General features: G+C 41.6%; 1 protein-coding gene across 2 annotated transcripts in view; it reads right to left on the bottom strand.

Moving 5' to 3' along the window:
* Positions 1–9463: 9463 nt before the first annotated feature.
* The window catches only part of SPATA5 (spermatogenesis associated 5), a 334167-nt gene continuing 324608 nt past the window's right edge, over positions 9464–19022 (bottom strand). For both annotated transcript variants that reach the window (XM_029235331.1, XM_029235332.1), the window contains one exon: positions 9464–10377. In XM_029235331.1, coding sequence (XP_029091164.1) covers positions 10201–10377 — 177 coding nt within the window. In that variant the 3' untranslated portion in view covers positions 9464–10200. The remainder of the gene's footprint in view (positions 10378–19022) is intronic.

Genomic DNA, 19022 nt, shown 5'->3' with positions numbered 1-19022 from the left:
AAAAAAAAAAAAAAAAAAAAAAAAAAAAAAAAAACGAAAATAAAAAGAAGCAGGTGGAGGAGAAAGAAAGGGTCAGAAAGAGGGGTTTGGGAGGAGACAGTTTTCATCGCCATTTCTGCTGTGAGTTTATTAACCCAGTGCCTAATGAGGGCTTTGAAAACACTATACGACCCATTCCGTATATATAGCATGTTGTACTTATAACATGGACAAAGTAGAGAGTTTTTGTTTTGTTTTCGTTTTTGTTTTTTTACACAGTTAATGTGATCATATTTGTAAACGCACAAGCAAGAAGATATTACTTCTGCTATTTCAAACATAGGTTTTAAAGCACTTGTTTGAGAAAAAAGCAAATGAAAAGTGTGTTTTGGTTTCTAACAAGCTTTAATCCTCCTCACTAGATTTATTGGGAGCCACGATCAGCAAGTATTTAAATTTGAAGCAGTCTCCTTTCTTCCAATGTCTTAAACTCCTTCCCCCGTAAGGCAAACAAACATTTGCTTTTCTGTTGCTGTTTTCCTCATGGATGGACACAGCGCAGTAGCCAAACATCCGCTTAATCTCTTTTTCAAAGACTATAACTTTCTTTCGGGTAAAGCAGTCACTTTGTTTTGTTCCACAGCACCTTGACAATGCTGAGAAAACATAATTCTTTACCTAGAATAGAATCTCAGATTTGCCGTTCCATTGCCCGGTGGCCTAAGCATTTGTATTAAGAGACAGTTAAGCTTTTTTCAGTGAGGCATTTCCTTCCTTACCTTCCTCACAGAAAGTTCTGCTTTATTTTTAGTAATATCCTGGCTCCTGGTATTGTATTTGTGCACATAATCCCTTCACAATAATGCTTAGTGGTCTGGTGGCACCTTCCCTCCAAGGAACTCAAAGGCCTTTACAAACATTAATTGGTTCTCACAGCACCCCCAGGAGATAGGTGAGTGTTCCATTGCAACTGGCATATTACTATCCACATTTTGTGATTTTGCCAAAATTCTTCTACCTTCTTCCCAGTGTGCTTTCTGATGGAATTCACCTGGAGTCCACCAGGGCTGGGTAGTTAAGACCATGGTAAAGAATGAAGCTTGTTAAAAGGAAACAGGAAAGGAAGATGTGAACTGTGGTGTACACAAAGCTTGGTGGTCACCACCTCCACTGAGCCTGAGACCAGAGGAGAAGCCTGATCCTGGGTGGCAATGACAGACAATTTCTGCCCAGAATGTTGAACAAATTCCTGTGGTTCTGAGCTGTGATTCCTGTGATTCCAGGGCTGACGGGCCCTGTGATGATGAACTCTAACCTGCCCAAAGGGGTGAAAAGTACACACTACCCCAGAAGACACTGGAAAAATCCTTACTGTCCTTTGGGTTGCTGCAACCTGGCTCTGTGCTAAAACTTCACTGTAATGTTTTTTCAGGAACACCAAATTTTTGTGAGAAAACCTACCAAAAGTCTCAGAATTTTCCCAAAGTGTGGGCCTTTGTGAACAAAATGTTTAAAAATGTGTGTTAATATTACTGTATCTATTTGAATGATTCCATCAACTCCTAGTTTTTACTAGATATTTTATTACTAAAATGGGAGCGACATGGAGGAATAAAGGGGTGAATTGTTAAAGGTGGGAGACAAAAGACCAGATTTCTCTCTTGACAGAACCTCAGAAAGCTTAGTAGAAGCAGTTGAAATGGCAAACTGTTGTCCTTTAACTCTCAGCCAATAGGCTCTTTTGCATTCATTCAATCATTCTCATCAAGTTTTCTGAAGAATTCCTACTGAGAAGTTATACAGAGCACAGAAGGCCACGAAAAATTTCTTTTTGTGGAAATACGCAAATTAAAAAAGATATTATTTTTTTTAATGTGGCAGCAAAGCCAAAAAATTTTTCTTCATTTAGTGGAAATTGGGGAGAATACAGCAGTGAACAAAACAGAGAAAAACCCCTGCACACGTGAAGCAGTGGGGACCAGAGAAACAAGAAACTAATACAAAGTAAAATAAAGAAGTAGCTTATGACATCCACTTGCCGCTAAACAGACAACACATTTAATCCAAAATCTGTAATAAATGAGCGTATATCATACATTGAGCTCAATCCAGTGTTACACTAAATCCTCCTTGGTTTAATATCCTTAAACTCTATACCCACAAACATTCTCCTAGTGCTGGCATCTCTGAGGAAAGGAAGAGAGCCATGAGGCTGCTTTTGCAAATGTTGGACTCAACTGCTGTGGGAAGGAACTGCCACTGATGGGGTTAAAAAAACAACTGTGCTCAGGTGATGCTCAGGGAACAGGCAGGGAGGACACAGGGAGCCCACAGGAAACAACAGAAAGGAACAAGTTCCATCTTCTACTCCAGCCTCGCAGTCTTCCTCTAGCGCCTCCTACTGGCACGGCTATTAAGGGCATCAGCTGGCAATGAAGGAATGTGGTTTGTTGAGTACCAGCCTCAGCACCACAAAGCAAACTTTAGAAGGTTGAGTTTGGAGATGGCAGAAAAGAACTTAACGGACACACTCACTGTATTAAAATTTCTTTTGGAAAAAGCCACGTAAAGTATGTAACATAGTGTAACCACCATTAACCTTTATCGCTCCATTGAGATAGTTTCCCTGCTTCTGGAAAATGTCTTCTTTTTCCACTTATAAGGTATCCTTTTGAGCTCCCTATATTCTCTTCCTTTTCCTGTTCCCTTCATGGAGAGACTAGTCAAGGATCCTTTTTTTTTTTTTTTTTTTTTTTTTTTTTTACCCGTACGTGGGCCTCTCACTGTTGTGGCCTCTCCTGCTGCGGAGCACAGGCTCCGGACGCGCAGGCTCAGCGGCCATGGCTCACGGGCCCAGCCCCTCCGCGGCATGTGGGATCTTCCCGGACCAGGGCACGAACCCGTGTCCCCTGCATCAGCAGGTGGACTCTCAACCACTGCGCCACCAGGGAAGCCCCCAAGGCTCCTTTAAGACTGGAATATAATATTTCTGGAACCTTGATAATCTAAGAGCAGTTTTGAAACTTCCTGATGTGGTTTACTGTTGTTCTCAAGGTAGAAGAGAAGTTTACCTCTAGGGGAAAGATTTTGGTTTAAAAAAATTCTTCATGTAAATTTTAGTTATTCAAATATTAAAACAAAAATCTTTCTAGAATGAAAATTTGGGGGACAGTTGAGTTAGATGACTGTGCACCATAGATGACAGTGGCTTCCATGGCGGGCAGAATGGCAGAAATTAATCTGTGTCCTGATTGGGGCACACAGTGAAGGACACCACAGTTAGCATGTGATAGGCTGGTTCTTTTGACAGGGTAGTAGAAAGAGATCATTTGCCCATGGAGGAACACGGGTACAGACTCTAGGAGCCCTGATATCCAGTATGAAACTAAAACGTTTTCATCATTGTAATGGTTCTCTATTATCAGTTTTCTAAAACGTCACAGCCTAGCCTTAGCCTATGCACTGGCGGAGTTGAGGTAAGGTCGCTGTCTAAACTGGGGGGAAGAGAGAGGGAGAGCAGCACGGAGCTGGAGGAACCTGTTTGTGGGGGATGAGTGGACAGCAAGGAAGTGGTACTAAGCTACTGCCATTATGTATTTAACAAACATTGAAGTCTGTTAATGGGGGAGCCCCAGAAAATACTTGAAGAGGCAAAATCAGTAGAATGGACTTTCGGTTATTGGAGGACGAAGGCTTAAAGACATAAATTGGGCACAAAAGAGAATGCGAACTTACTTTGTCGTAACAGCCAGTGAAGTCTGAGGCTGTATTAGTTGCATCACGATCCCCCAGTGAATTGTCTTGGGTTCTTTTACTCTACTTCCACGTGTGCCTTCATTGGCTGGCACTCAAGGAGTTAAGAAGAACAACTGCTCTAGCTTCTGATATTTATTTATTATTAGCTTTTACACACTAAAAATACTTTTATTTCCAAGTCGTCCTGGATGAAACACAGATGGGGATATCGATTTTACAACAAAATTAGAAAACCACTTCTGGTATTTAATTATGTTACTGCCCATCGGCTTAGGATGACCATTTTTAGCACGTTAATGTTATCTTTACTTTGTTAAAAAATGAGAAACGGATGTTGAATTCCATAAAACTGAGTGCATTGTTTTCTACTTTGATCTATTAATATGCTAAATTATTATCTGATTTTGAGTCATCATTTTTTAAAGTACTTCTTTTAAAGATTTTGATATGTAGCTAGTGAAGGGGGGCTGGCAGTATGCTAGTCATAGCAAGAATTCGGATTTCTTTTGCTTTATGCTTTGAAACAGTTTAAATAGCATAACAATGATCAGGTTGAAGATCTAAATGAATTTTTGCCTATAAAACCATCTGTGCTTAAAATGTTTTGAGAGGTAGCTATATGGAAATGAACCATAAATTTTGATGTAAGTATTTTCATTATTATTTTCCAGATATTCCACTATTTTGATTTTGACTTCTTCTTTGATCAAAGAATTATTTCAAAATGAATTTTGAACTTCTGAGTAGTTGGTTTTTTTGTTATTATCGTTGTTTCTACATTTCTTATTTTCAGCTTTATTACATGGTGGTTATAGAGCACATTTTCAAGTTGGTCCAAATTGTACCTGACAGATAGCCTTTGAAATATTTAACATGCAGTGCCCTCACCCAAAACGATATCAAAAAAATTATTGCTTTCTCCACCTCCAGCCAACTAGGCCTAATAATAGTAACAATTGGTCTCAACCAGCCTTACCTGGCATTTCTACACATTTGCACCCCAGCACACATTAAACCAGAGTGATATTTTCTATTTGCATACGCAATCCTACGATCAATTCCCAACAAACTAGGAGGAGTCCTAGCACTGCTACTCTCAATCCTTGTTCTAATATTCATCCCAATACTTCACACATCTAAACAACAAAGCATAATATTCCAACCCTTTAGCCAACTCTTATTCTGAGTACTAGTCACAGATCTCCTAACTCTAACATGAATTGGAGGCCAACCCGTAGAACACCCATAGTTTATCTGTTCTCTAATTTCAGCATAGATGAGCTCTATTTTTCTTTCTTTTAATTTCCTTGGGTTTTGCTGTGTGTGATACTTTAAACATCTTCCCAGGTACGTTTATCACTAAGTCTTGAAAGAAGAGTCTACACATTTCCCAATGATTTTGTGAGCCATTAAAAACCTTGTAAATTTGTCTGCTTCAATTTGCTAGTGAATTCTGTTCCCCAAAAGAGACCCCCACCAAAGATACAGGCTACTGGGTTATATTTGACATAGACGTTAGGTAAAGTCTATCCATGCACACGACTGGTATAATGAAAACGGAAGGAAGGAAAGCAAATCATTTGGAGAACTAGAATTTCTACGTCAACCGTATTTGGAAACTCCTGTTAATTCCGTAAGTGCTTTGGTGCGTGCCCATCTTTAAAGGAAGGACTCAGAGAAACATGACAGAATGAACCAAGCCTCTAACAACCTCACATTCAGGAATTTAAGTAACAACAGGCCAGGGAAATTATTTTATTCTACCTTTAGAGCAACTTTTCTATAGCCTTCCCCAGATTAAGATAAATGAAACATACACTCAGGTTTGGTTTTTCTATAAATTCAATAATTATTTTTCCAAAATGGAAAGCTTATACATTATTTTTAAAACCTGTTTTACATATTAGAAATAACACAGAACGGAATATTTTTCAAACTAAGTTAGGGTGGTCGGTATTAAGCTTAAAAATACATTTTCTTGGTCACAAAGAAGTAAAAGTTAGAAGCCATTCTTCTAAGTTTTGTTGTTAGAAGGAAACATTAATTTCACTATTCAAACTAAAATCCCTTGGCGCGCTGCAAAAAGCTTGTCAATGTGAATATCCCCAAACCCTGGAAAGAATCTGAACCAATGACAAACTTTTGACCAAATAGATGTCAAAATACCAAAAAGGCAGGAAGCTAGGCATTTTCTTTCCTTGCTGAACTTAAACTTTCCATGAATTATACTGTGTATTCAATCACAAACTATCCCAGATAATAGGATCATACACTATTTTTAAGTCCATAAACGTGAGATTCTGGAATTAGAAGTCAGACCACCATGGATCAAACAGGGTAAACTCTAATTAGCAACACCTGACCTGCTCCTTTGTGTGGCTCAGACCTTTACTGTTACTGTTGTAGAAAGGGCACAAACTTCAAATAAAGGACTATCATTGCCTTTTCCACGGTAATAATTAGCTACCTAAAGATATAAAATATAATTGGTTTGGAATAGACTAAAGATGTAGTGCTCTACAATCTTTTCAAGTTCTTAAATTCCAACTCTTTGCATGATCACAGTGCCATGGAAACAGATGTCTGACTTCCAGATTTAATTTCTCCCACCCGCTGCAAGACATGTAGCACCTAAACACTAACTTTCACCAACAAATTTCTTCCAACTTCACAAGGAAAAATATTGTTTTTCTATTTCTTTAATTTTGTATCAGTTTGAGATGATGGATGTTCGCTAAGCTAATTGTGGTCATCATCTCATGATGTAAGTCAAATCATTATGCTGCACACGTTAAACTTATACAGTGCTCTAGGTCAATTATATCTCAATAAAACTGGAAATTAAAAAAAGCTAGTAGAAAACAAAAAAATTCTTTCAGCTTGTTTCCTGGGTCATAAAAGCCTGATCTCTTATTTCCCTGCTTGCATTTTATTCCATCATACCCGGTACCCCTGATTTTCCAGACACATGGAATTGTGGGCGTTGTGGATTGCACTGGAAGTCCATGGAACGGGGTGAATAGGATTGTGATGTTAGTTAGAACGCAGAACATGGCTATAGGTGCATTTTGCCCTTGCACCGTAACATGTCAGTTTAAAGTCATCTTTTAAAAGTTGTCATAAAATACTTAGGCATGCAAAAAGTATAGACTGTATTACAATCAACATCTATATTCCCATCACTCAGCTTAAGATATGAAACATTTCAACTTCTCTCCCCTGAAGAAATTCCTTCCCAGTACTTGGTGCTTTATGTTTCCATTCACGTAGTCTTTTATTACATGTCCGCAGAAACAACATATTATTTTGCATGCCTTAAATAAATATTGTTAAGTATGCTTATGAAACATTCTTTTTGCTTTTGAGATTCCTCTGTTTTACATACAGCTTTTTTTTCTTTTTTTTAACTGCCACGGGTACTGTATTGTATGAGTATTCCATAGAAATCCATTCTGTTACTGATGGATATTTAGACTGTTTCCAGTTTCTTACTACTTACAAATAATGGTGCTATGATTTTCTCATTCATTACTTTATTGAATAGCTTGCTCTGAGATATACACTTGAAGAACTGTTGGGATTATAGGGTTACTAGACATGCTAGTTGTTTTCCAAAGTGGCTGCACGAATTTATACTCTGCCAGCCGAGCGTGACGCTCCACTGCTCCATATCCTTTGGGATTATGAACTCTGTAAGCAGGGTTTTAGCTGCTGGAATCCTCTGTGGCCAGGGTGAGGATATGTTCCTCCAACTAGTGCAACTGCTAGTCACCCAAAGGATATTTCCAGCCTGGATTCTGTCTTCACGTTTATTTCTAGGTTTTGAGCTCTGTGTCAGAGTTTGTGTGAATTCAAAACCTGAAGCCATGGTCGGGTGAGCCCATAGTCAAGCCTCTCTTTTATTCCAAAGCACAGACCAAGTCAAGAGAAGTTCCTTGTGGTCTCCCTGGCCTGTGGGAGGATGTCTAGTCTGCTCTTACACTGAAGGTGTTGGTCTTTAAAGATCTGAACATTATGTATGAGGCTCAGTCACAACTTCAAACATTGTATGGGCTGAAGGGTCTGAGTGGCCATTAACACCTAAACTCCTTGCTGACGAGGTTGCCCTCCTCCTCCCCAGTACCCAGCCCCAGCCCGAGAGCCTCAGTGTTGGTTCAAGCTTATTTTTCTGGTTTTTCGTTTATTGGCAGTGGGATTTAATTTTCCTGTTTAGGCCTTTGGGGATAAGTTTTTCTCCTATTTTCTTGTGCCCCAGCACTTAGAGGGAAGTTACGGTCTCCTAATGACTAAAGGGATAACGGGAAGCACAAAAGTAACTTTGAGGTTCTATTTTTTTTTTTTTTTTTTTGCGGTACGCGGGCCTCTCACTGTTGTGGCCTCTCCCGTTGCAGAGCACAGGCCCTGCACGCGCAGGCCCAGCGGCCATGGCTCACGGGCCCAGCCGCTCCTTCTTGGACCGAGGCACGAACCCATGTCCCCTGCATTGGCAGGCGGACTCTCAACCACTGCGCCACCAGGGAAGCCCTGAGGTTCTATTTATTTCAATGTGTAAGCCTTATTTTCTAAATCAAGAGAGCCCAACAGAACTTTCTGAGTGATGGAAATGTTCTACAATCTATTCTGTCCAATATGGCAGACACTTGTCACATGTGGCCTTTGAACATTTGGAATGTGGCTAACATGTCTGATGAACTATATTTTTAATATTATTTAATTTTAATTAAAATCTCAAATAGCCATGTGACTAGTGACTATTTTATTTGACAGCACATTTATATATATATATTTTTGGCCGCACATGGCTTGTGGGATCTTAGTTCCCTGACCAGGGATTGAACCCAGGCCCTCGGAAGTGAAAGCGCAGAGTCCTAACCACTGGACAGCCAGGGAATTCCCAGCATATTTCTAAATAGTAGTAACATTCTTCGTCCCTTGGGTGGTTTTATGTACTAATAAACCAATGTAGTCTGGGTAAAAACCCCTTGCAAATCTACTTTTTAAAAAAAATTTATTTATTTTTGTTTATGATTTTTGGCTGTGTTGGGTCTTCATTGCTGCGCGCGGGCTTTCTCTAGTTGTGGCGAGCGGGGGCTACTCTTTGTTGCGGTGTGCGGGTTTCTCATTGCGGTGGCTTCTCTTGTTGTGGAGCACGGGCTCTAGGTGCACACGGGCTTCAGGAGATGCGGTGTGTGGGCTCAGTAGTTGTGGCTCGCAGGCTCTAGAGCGCAGGCTTCAGTGGTTGTGGCGCACGGGCTTAGTTGCTCCACGGCATGTGGGATCTTCCCGGACCAGGGCTCGAACCCGTGTCCACTGTATTGGCAGGTGGATTCTTAACCACTGCGCCACCGGAAGCCTGCAAATCTATTTCTGATAGTCAAAGGATGAAACAGTTGAGATGTGATTTCAGAATGTCTACCACCACAAAACTGTACAGCCCTGTTATTTTGATAATCAGGTATTTCTCGCCTGACTTGTCTTTCTGGGAATTTTCAAAGATCTACAGTGACTGGGTTTAAGTGCACATTCTTCCCATTGCCAGCTTCTGAACTGGAAGTCAACCAATCAATTTCCAACAGCTTTTTCAAGGATATTTATGGATTATCAAAGTGTCAAGAAATCTCAAGGATAAATAATTTGGAGCATAAATACAGATATTTAGAATGCAATGTTAGACAATATGATTAAGAGTTCAAGTTGGTTTTTCTTTGAACTGAAGAAGTTTATTGGTAACCTGGAAATGCATACAAGTTAAAACATGAATACTTCATATGGTTAATTTATAGCATTTTTATGAAAACAAGAAAAAAAAAAACACAAGTACTTCTAGGTCTGGACTGGGCTTATATTTCCAATTTTTTAAACTTCCAAAGGCCATTACAGTATGGGAAATAACTCTCAATTCTTTTTTTAATTGCCATAAGTAGAGGTTAAGAAAGCTAAAGCGAAAATGTTAAGTCTGAATTATAATGAGAACAAATACGTATTTGGAAACAAGGTCACATAAGCCTAGCTGGTGCTTTAGCCATTTCATGGGCTGGCCTTCAAAATTAAAGGTTTGTAAATAATTTTCACCGTGCTTTCATCTACACGCATCTTCTATGTTCTTGTATAAAACTGATGCCCACAGTTTTGGTATTTGGAAATGCACTGAAATGGATTCTGGAGTAAGGAAAGCATTTCATGGGAGGAATGAACCAGGTCAAATTAATGAAAAAGCTAAAAGTTTGCCTTTTAAAACTCAGCACACATTTCCGGATAAAACTGACTTAAACTCTTGTCCAGAGATTTTTCATGGATATTTTCATTGTTGCCATATGATTCAAAATGTCTATAAGAACTGAGGCCCCTCAATCTAGTCAACATATTTCAGACATATTGCTTATTAAGGGCTATTCTGACACTCTTTAAAAAAGAAACAAGTTTTCTCTAGAAAGTACTTTTAGCATAATGAATATGTATATTTTCTCAGAGCGCATGCAGCCCACTCTTGTCTTGATAATCTTCATAGAAACGTCTCAATGATTCAGGAAGTCTGGGTGTCACGATGCTCAAGGCTTGAGTAAAGTGTTTTTTCATAATGCAGTTGGCTTGAATGTCTTCTTCCAGAGCCAGAAGGGCTGCCTCTCTACATACGGCTATAATCTGAAACAATACAAACAAACAAAAACAAAAACAACAACAAAAAAAAGGAGAGAGAAAACAATCAATACTGTTTTTTAGAAATGTTAACATTTCAAATATTCATCCGTGGTAACTTCTACAACTAAAAGCCTATCCCTAAAATTTATCTTTGGGAGTCATTCCACTTAAGTTTTCAAAAGGATAAAAAGCAATCACCTTCATTTCAAAACAACATGTTAAGTACCGAGATCCAGGAGCGGCAAAAAGATATATGTTATGGCGTTTGCTCTTAAGGAGCTTACAATTGTAAAGGTGGAGCAGACGTGCAGGCACAGACCTCTAACACGGGATGAAAAAGGATGAGTGTGTCTGTGGTGGTGGGGTGGACGGGGGAGAAGCCCAGTGATGAGGGGAGGGCCGGGGAAGGAGGCACTGATGGAGAGTGAGGACCTGCACATCAGCACACCTTGTCATAGCATAGAATTTCCACATTCCTTTCAACCTTTGATCTATTACCAACATGTAAAAGCATTTCTTTATGTGCATCTCCTTAATGTGTTCTTAAATCTTAGGAATATCAGATAGAGTTATCTCCGTTTACTTTGGAGAGCTGCATTAGAACAGAGAAGTGAATTCTGTTTACTCAGCGAGGAAAGCTGGGAGAATTGAAAAGAAGCTGGGGAGGGGGTGGAGTGGATGCTAGAGGGAGGGAGGAGAGAGTGCACGGTAGGAAAACAGAAGGGAGGAAGGTTCAAGTCTTGAATCCTGAAATGTGTTTTAAGCTCTCTGGACTTCAGACAGCGGAAGCGGGCTGATGCCAGTGTCATTCTAAAGACACATTACTGTGGTGAAAAGAGCCTGTGGGATGAAAAGAGATATTGTGATTTTCAGGGCAACAGGGAAAACAGTGATTGATATTGACTGCACCCTTATATCGGTAAATGAAAGGGCCAGCTGAAACACATTTGTCCGGCCATTCAGCATATTTTCTCTGTTTGTTCACTTACTGAAAAGAGTTCCTCTGCTTATGCGGGGCTAATGGCTGCCAAAGCAGTTTAGTAGCTCTTTAGGGGATTTAGCAGCATGTTTAGGGAGCTTTCAAAAAAACATGCATAGATTTAGATGGCTTTGTCAAATTACGACAATGTAACCGTTAGTTCTGGGCTTCATTAACGGGCACTGAAGTCGACTATAGTGGTTATGCATGTTAATGCTTTTCCAAAAAGAATGGCTACCAACTTGTTGAAGGAAAAAACAAAACTTCTAAGGATTAGCGAAACAACTTCATCACATATTCTGGTGCAAAAAGGGCTATTTGAAAATCAGATGTGATATTTAACAAGCACAGTAAAAGCACATAAAATGCCCCCATGGTAAACTGGTTCTATTCTGTTCCAAAGGAACCTTAGGGACCTCCAGAAGGAGGTGAAGGGACCAAGTACGGAGAGCTCAATCCCCTCCTCCTCTCCATCTGAGCAGCACTTCTTTCATCTGTGCAAGAATCTGAAGCGATGGTTGCAAGGCTGAAAAGTAGGAAGAAGAATCACTGGAAGAGCCAAAGAGGACTGAATTTCCTGCTCGCTGGTGCAGTTCTAGCTGCTTCTCTGAGACAGTACAGGAAAGGTTTCCACTGTGTGGCTCCCCCCTCAGGCTAAGTCGAGTAGAGAGGCTGCCACCACTGGGCCAACGCCATGTCTTGCACACTTCATACCTGACACTTCCCTCAGAGAATACTGGACCCAGCACATAATGGCTACAAACATTCACTGAACACCTACCATGTGTGCTAGACAATTACTAATGACTTCACCAATTAATTGCTGTGGGACTTGTGCCCCCAGGTTTTGTACATGCAGTGACCCCCTCGTAGAGGTGTGTGTGGAGCCTGATGGAAGCATGGCAAATGGGGTGGTGGTGAGCGGCGGGGGAGGGAGGTTGGGTTGGGCTGAGGAAGGAAGGGGAGGCGCAAGGCTGCCTGGAACCCCTCAAAACTGGAATTTGGTTCATGTGGCCGGGTGGCTAATATTGCTGGCGCATTTGAGAAAGTGAACCAACAGTCTAGTAAGGCTTCCTCTCTCAATACACAGTAGTCAAACTGGGAGAAGAAGAAACGATTATACTCCTCTAATAACTGGAATCTCAAGTAGCCTAACATGGCAAGGTAGGGAAATGTAGGTAGTGGGAAGAGAGGTCATTGAGGCCTCGAAGGCTGCCCTTGGGGTCGGCTCCCCTGAGCAGTTCCTCTTTGCAGATCAACCTTCCTTCCTTCATATCTGCATCTATAGATTCTACTCTAAGCTGTAAACTGCTCTTTGCCCTTAGCTTCTACGGCAGTGGCAGAGGGGGGCACTGGTGGTGGTCAGAGCAGTAACCGCCATTTGAAAGCTGGATGTTAGTAACTTGGGGCCTTCGGTATATGTTAACATTTCACAGTAATTTGCCAACTATATTTAATACTGGCCTGACCCTTAATTAACAATTTCTACAGAATTGTGAGGTATAGAAAACTTGGACAGAGTTTTGACTAAAGCGCTAAGAAATGTTTGGATTAGACAGAGATGACCTTTAGAATCTCTGGGAGACAATGACAAGGGAAACAGAGCAGCTGAATACTGGTACTCAAGCACCTCATATGAAGCTGTCTTCCGTTGTGTAGAAGGAGCCCAGCTGTTTGCAGTTCTAGCGTGGCTGAGGGCTGCCTGAATTCAACACTTGCTTCAATAAACCTTATCCTGTTTCTTTTAATTTACAAGGGATGCCCTGAAGAACCAGTCAATTAGGCAATCTTTTCTGCCACTTTTATTTTCCTATCATATTTGCTTAGCAATATACAACAAGTAATTGAGAGGAAATAGAACTCTACTCATAATTAACCCATCACTCATCAATCAACGTCCACTGAATGGCTGGTTACTCTGTGCAACAACTAGGTGAGGCCAGCTGGAGGGTCCAGAGATGTCCAAGACATAGCATTAAGAGGTACCACTAGCAAGGCAAAAGGAAAGTGCTTTGGTATGGAAAGAAGGAAGAAATTATTGGTTCATAAACTGGAGTGGGAAGGACAGAATTTAGATATGCACACAGGAAAGGAAGGGGCATTCTGAGCAGAAGAAATAAAGTGAGCAAGGTGGGGAGAAAGAAACCAGGAATTACAAGGATCTAGCCTCAGTATCCCAAATGGAGGGGGTAAAAAAAAAAAAGTAATTCTATCATGAAAATGTCACTAAAAATAACAATGATAGTTTTCAGAAGTCACGTGGGCCATAACGACAGTAAAGGCTAGTCGATGACAGTCATCTCTAATGCTCTAGACCCAACGCACAAGCAGATGGTGCGCTAGCAGCTGACAGAGCGTAACTCCTAAAAGATCCTTTGTTTTTATTTTGTTCCCCATAAAAGGGCTTTTTAGTAGAAATTCCAAAAGGAAAAACATTAATCAGATTATTAGTTCTTCTCTCCTAACTCCGATAAGAAGACAGGCCTGGAAATGCAAGTATTCTTAGGAGATCCATTTCATGATGGCTGGTTTCTATTTGCCCTGGGTCATTTATTTTGGCGTGAGTTCCAAGATACCATGCTTCCCAAGAAAAGTGCAGCTTTCCTGCTTGTTTTCATGGCCCATGCCAGCATTCCCCTTGACATATCAGTGTCTTTTCAGAGGAAGAAGTATTTCATGATCAAATAGGTTTTAGGTAACACTGTATATACTCTGCCTCCCACAAAGCACAGTAGAATGCTAAAGATTTCTGTGAGGCCTAGCAATGATGACCTGCTTAATTTTTTTAAGCTGATGTTTCCCACAGAACTTTCCACCTGTCCTCTGTTTTTGGCAGAACACCTACAAATGGTTACCTTTAGGGCTACTGCTGACCTTCAGCACGCACTCTGGGAGATGCTCACCCACACCAAGCAGCTCAGTCTGGGCACGATATGGCTCTTGCCTAGCTTATATCCTTTTTCCTTTTGCTCTCGCCTATTCCAGCATAGAGAGAAAAGGGAAAGGGCTGAGCAAGAGAGACTGGAGGAGGACCAGTCTGTTTAACGGAGTCAAAAGGCAGCAGCCACAGCACACACTTGTGCCCTGGACCTGCACGTAGTCCACGCGCATTTGTTGAATTGAATTGAACAGTTCCTTAACGATCCACAGATTTTCCAAAAGTGCATGTTATATACATATTTCTAACATTTGGCCAATGTCTTGTAATATTTTTACTTAAGTTCCATATGACCTAGACTTTGTCAGTTACATTTAAGTTTTTGGAGTGATAAACTCAGTAAGAAAAATTATTTAACACTGTGATGTATGTTCATTTTAAGCAAATGTTTCGGTCTGGGGCACTACTTTGAATCTAGTTCTTTCCTTAGAAGTAACAGAAATTTTAGCAAGAATACAAGTATGCCTGTTAGTTTGAGGGATGCTTCCTTAGGTATCAAAATTTGTTATACAGGGACAGGAAATTTCTTCCCGTGTTGTCATGGGGGAGAAAACCACACTTTAATTGAGAAAGATTCCCCCAAATTTACTCACAATGCAGTACTATATATTGGTTTACAGAACCAAAGTGGAAGATTTGTTTAAAAGTTGTGCAAATGGTTATCTATTGTCTCACTTGATGAAAGTAATCTGGTATCAGTTAATTACTGAAGACTTTTCTGTATTAAGCTTGGAAAGGTGAGGTCTTTTCACATAAATCTGCTAATACACCGCTCTATTTGGGAATGAATACTACAGAAGCTGAGAAGAAGGACCTTCAGTTGAAACTAGGACCTTTCTCATTGCTCTCTCTAAAGTTTGTAAGAAAATTGAATGAGTGTATGTATATGTATATATACATCTACAGTATATACAGGGACCACACAGCTCATCATTTTGAAAGCCCATGGAGTCTGGGACCGTTTCAGTGATGGGGGAATTCAGATGAATTTTCCCCATGAGGCCCCAGAAGAACCTCACTGAGGAGTGTAGACGAACATGCAAATCTGAGTCACAGACTGTCTGGAATGTTTAACCCGTTTAGAAAGAAAACTCTTGGCACTTAGGCGCCTTAACATCTTTGGCAAAAAGGATTTTGGAAGCTTTCCCCTAATCCCTTCACCATCTTGTCTGTCTTCTTCCCCCAAAGGCTGCAGACTAGATCATTTAAATGAATTTTTAGCCAATTACCAGTCAGGTTGCTTTTGCCATTAGGCTGTAAAAGCAAAATGTTTTGGCTGGCTCTGTAAAGCCAGCGTGTATTTACGGAATACACAGAGCGTGTATTCTGCGTTGTTTTAAAGAATAGATACGTGCCTTGCTGAAAGGTGAAAATGTTATCTGTTTGGGGAAATGAGTAAACAAGACAAAAGACTAGCAGAGTGGGCCTAAGGTCTCACTGTCAGAGCGACTAAGACAGGCTGTGTTTCAGTGGCCGTGACACCCATTTTTTGGTGCCAACGTCACAAATCCTCTTTCCATTCGTTCAGCAGTAATAATAGATCTATCAGATATCTGAAAAATAACAAAATAAGCAAGAAATCTCTATATGAAAGATTTAGGCATATTTGAGATGAGCTCCTAAAAGGTAAGAAAGGAAAAGACTTTTACGAAAATGTTTAGGAATCCTCAAGACAAAGTCACTGAGGAAAACAGTAGTTGTTTTCAATTGCTGGAAAAAACGTAACTCGGCAATATAAGCAACGGGACATATGAGTATGAATTTTCATGCTATGCTTGTCCTCTGAAAAAGCAGTGCCTTTAGAACAACAATACAGCAATAACTGGATTACGTGAGACAACTCCCCTTGTGAGGGGTGTGGAGAGGCAACTTCCCAGGGTGAGAAGGCTCTTGACCATTGAACCTTGGGAAATCTAATTACCTCACTTTTAAATGCAAAAGGGCAAAAGAGGCAATTGTGCAGAATTCTGAATGCCACGAAGAGTAAGAACAATGTCTTACTTCACTGTGGAAAAAAAACCCGAAACCTCTTATACACAGCCTACGGTTCTTTGCCTCAATCCATGAAACAAGAAGAGTTTAAACAGGTGGCTCAGCTTTGTGAAACAGAAACAGGCTCACTGCGAAAATTAAAACCAACATGGTTTCTAAACAGGCAGCGGCAATTTTTTAAAACGACGTGATTAAGAATGACAGTCAAGGCAAAAACTGTTTACCAAAAACTAATCAACAGGAAGGAAAAGCTGAAAATGTCGGGCACTATTTTGGGTATTCATTCCTCCTGTGCTGTGACCCTTCCCTTGTTCTTTTCAGTTTCACAGCAGCACTACAAGTTCTCCGGGTGCACTGAGATGAGGAACCCAATAAAACTTCAAGCACAGTCATTTCCATTCCAGATGAGGCCTGGGTAGTAACCTGCACTTCTTTTCTATTGACCGTAAACAGATCACGGCAGTGACAACAGGAACACCACCCTTGAGGGCATGTAAGCCTGGGAAGAAGGGCTGCTGCCCCAAGTAGGCCTAGGAGCTGCTCGCTTCCAACAGGGATGCTGAGATTCTAACGCAACCGCCACTACTAAGCTCCTAACTACCTCTCCGAGCTTATCTGTATCCTCCAGAAAAACGGAGGGTAACAAACTTCTGAAGGCGGCTTAAACAACCAACTGAAGTTCTGTTTGGTTCCCATCACCCCATCCTGCAGGCACAGAGTGTACTCAGATCTGTGGAGAAAAAGAAGTCAGTGATTTTAAATGTGCCAGAAGAGGAGGCTTATTTATAGGGAGACCTCAGATGATTAAAAAAAGTGGCTCCGGAGAGCTGAGTTCACTTACCTACTTTAATCAGCACATGTCAGGGCTGCTTTTTAAATAGTTCATAGGAAACCTACAACTGCACCCTAGGGACAGGAATTCATGGGTACAAGGATATGAACATGCGTGAGTAGGTGAACTGCACAGTGCAGAGTAGGCTACATGGGGAGACGGAGCCGGAGAAGAGAGACGCCCCCAGGCCCCTTCTTGGGCAACTACACGCCGGGTCCACAGAGGCAGGGCTCCCCTCTCTCCGCCGCTCCTGATGTTCGGCGCGAAGAAAGCTCGCCTCCCAGTGAGGCCTGAATGCGCTTTTCAGCTTCCCTGTATTTCAAGTGTACTAGACAGCTTTAAAGAATCCGCCAAAAGGAGCGCGCTGCGGTGCTCTAAAAAGCCTTAGGTATTTTCAGGAAAGTGGTTTTGCTAAAAGCATCTTCTGTCTGGAACACCTGTGCCCTGCTGCGCTTAATTGCGCTGCAGCTGGCGCTGACTGTGGCGAGGGGCGGGGGACGTGGTGCGCGCTCAGCCCGCGCCCCTCGCTTTCCTTTTCACTTTCACAGCCCCGCGACCAACTTCCCCTACGTGTCTGAGGGATTAGGAACCCAGCAGAGAGCGGAGTCCTGCTGCTTGCGAATAGCCTGCACTGGAGGTGCTTCAAGGAGGAGGCTACCTGGGAGATTATGTGCTCACGCGGACGCCGAGGACCCATTCTCCCCGGCCCCATTGAGACGCGGTGAAAGCTGGCTGAGTGGCCGGGCCTGAAAGATGTGACTGAGGGGACCGCAGCAGTTTCCTGACCATAGAGCAGCAGATGGAGTCACACTGCCACAGGCGCAAACGCGGCCAGGGGTGCCCCGAACTGCCGAGAACGCAGAGCAGAGTAGAGCACAGCGCCAGCCGGGGAAGGGAACTGGAGGGAAGCAAGCGGCGTTTATTCAGAGTTCTTTAAAATACCACCTCAGCGAGCGTGGGAGGCTAGAAGTGAGAATTTTGGAGGGCAAGTTTCAGATTTAAGGAATCACCGAACTACTGCCCTTGGATTGTCTGCAAAATAAGCTTTATGATACGAATCCATCTGGGATTATGTTAAGATCATACAATCTAGAGTGCCATACAGAGTACAGAGTCAAAAGGAAAGAATTTCTAGAAGCCTACTGATGTTAGAGAAGGGGGAAAAACCCCTGGGTTGCTTAATTCTGCTGATGTAAGTTATTATGAGGTCTCTAAAATATATAGCTTAAGTATATGTACATCCAGTCATTATTACTTGCATGGAGAAACCAGTTTTTGTTTTTTAAAAATTTACAAAAGAATTGATCACCCCACAGAGGGAAAGAGCTGGGGTTTTTATTCTTATTGTTTCTACAACCAACTGCAGCTGTGGGAACTTTAAAAGTTTCTAACATTAATTGAACCCATAACAAGATAAAAAGGAGTATTTTTAGTTTTGAAGAACACGCCAACTGGTATGGGTATAGAGAGAACAAGAACCTCGTGGTAGGGAAGGAGAGGGGTGAGAAAGGCAAACAGATGTTGGGAGGCCTCCATTCATTCATTTACTCAACAAATCTTTACTGACCACCTACAAGGTTCCAGGCCCTGGGGAACAGAGCAGTGAAGAAAACAAAGTCCCACCTTCATGCGACAAGATTGTGCAAAGTACTGGTTTAACGCACTTGCCCTTCAAGGTTCAGTGTGACTGTTTCCACTGAGAGGCGCTCCCAGCGGCAACTTCACTACCTCCCCACACCTGGATGCTTTAGGATCCCTTGCCTTATGGTCTGGTGGCAGCCTGTACTACTGTTCTGTCATATCACAATTGGCAGGTAGAGAGTTATTAGTGGTAAATGTCTGCCTCCTCACTAGATTACAAGTTCCATGTAGGCTCGCCAGCCTTGGCCCTGCCGTACTCCCCAAAT

Source organism: Monodon monoceros, unplaced genomic scaffold (genome assembly GCF_005190385.1).
Source record: "Monodon monoceros isolate NGI ecotype Baffin Bay Population unplaced genomic scaffold, NGI_Narwhal_1 Super_Scaffold_20, whole genome shotgun sequence".
Classification (NCBI taxonomy): domain Eukaryota; kingdom Metazoa; phylum Chordata; class Mammalia; order Artiodactyla; family Monodontidae; genus Monodon; species Monodon monoceros.
This window is presented reverse-complemented; position numbering and strand designations above follow the sequence as displayed.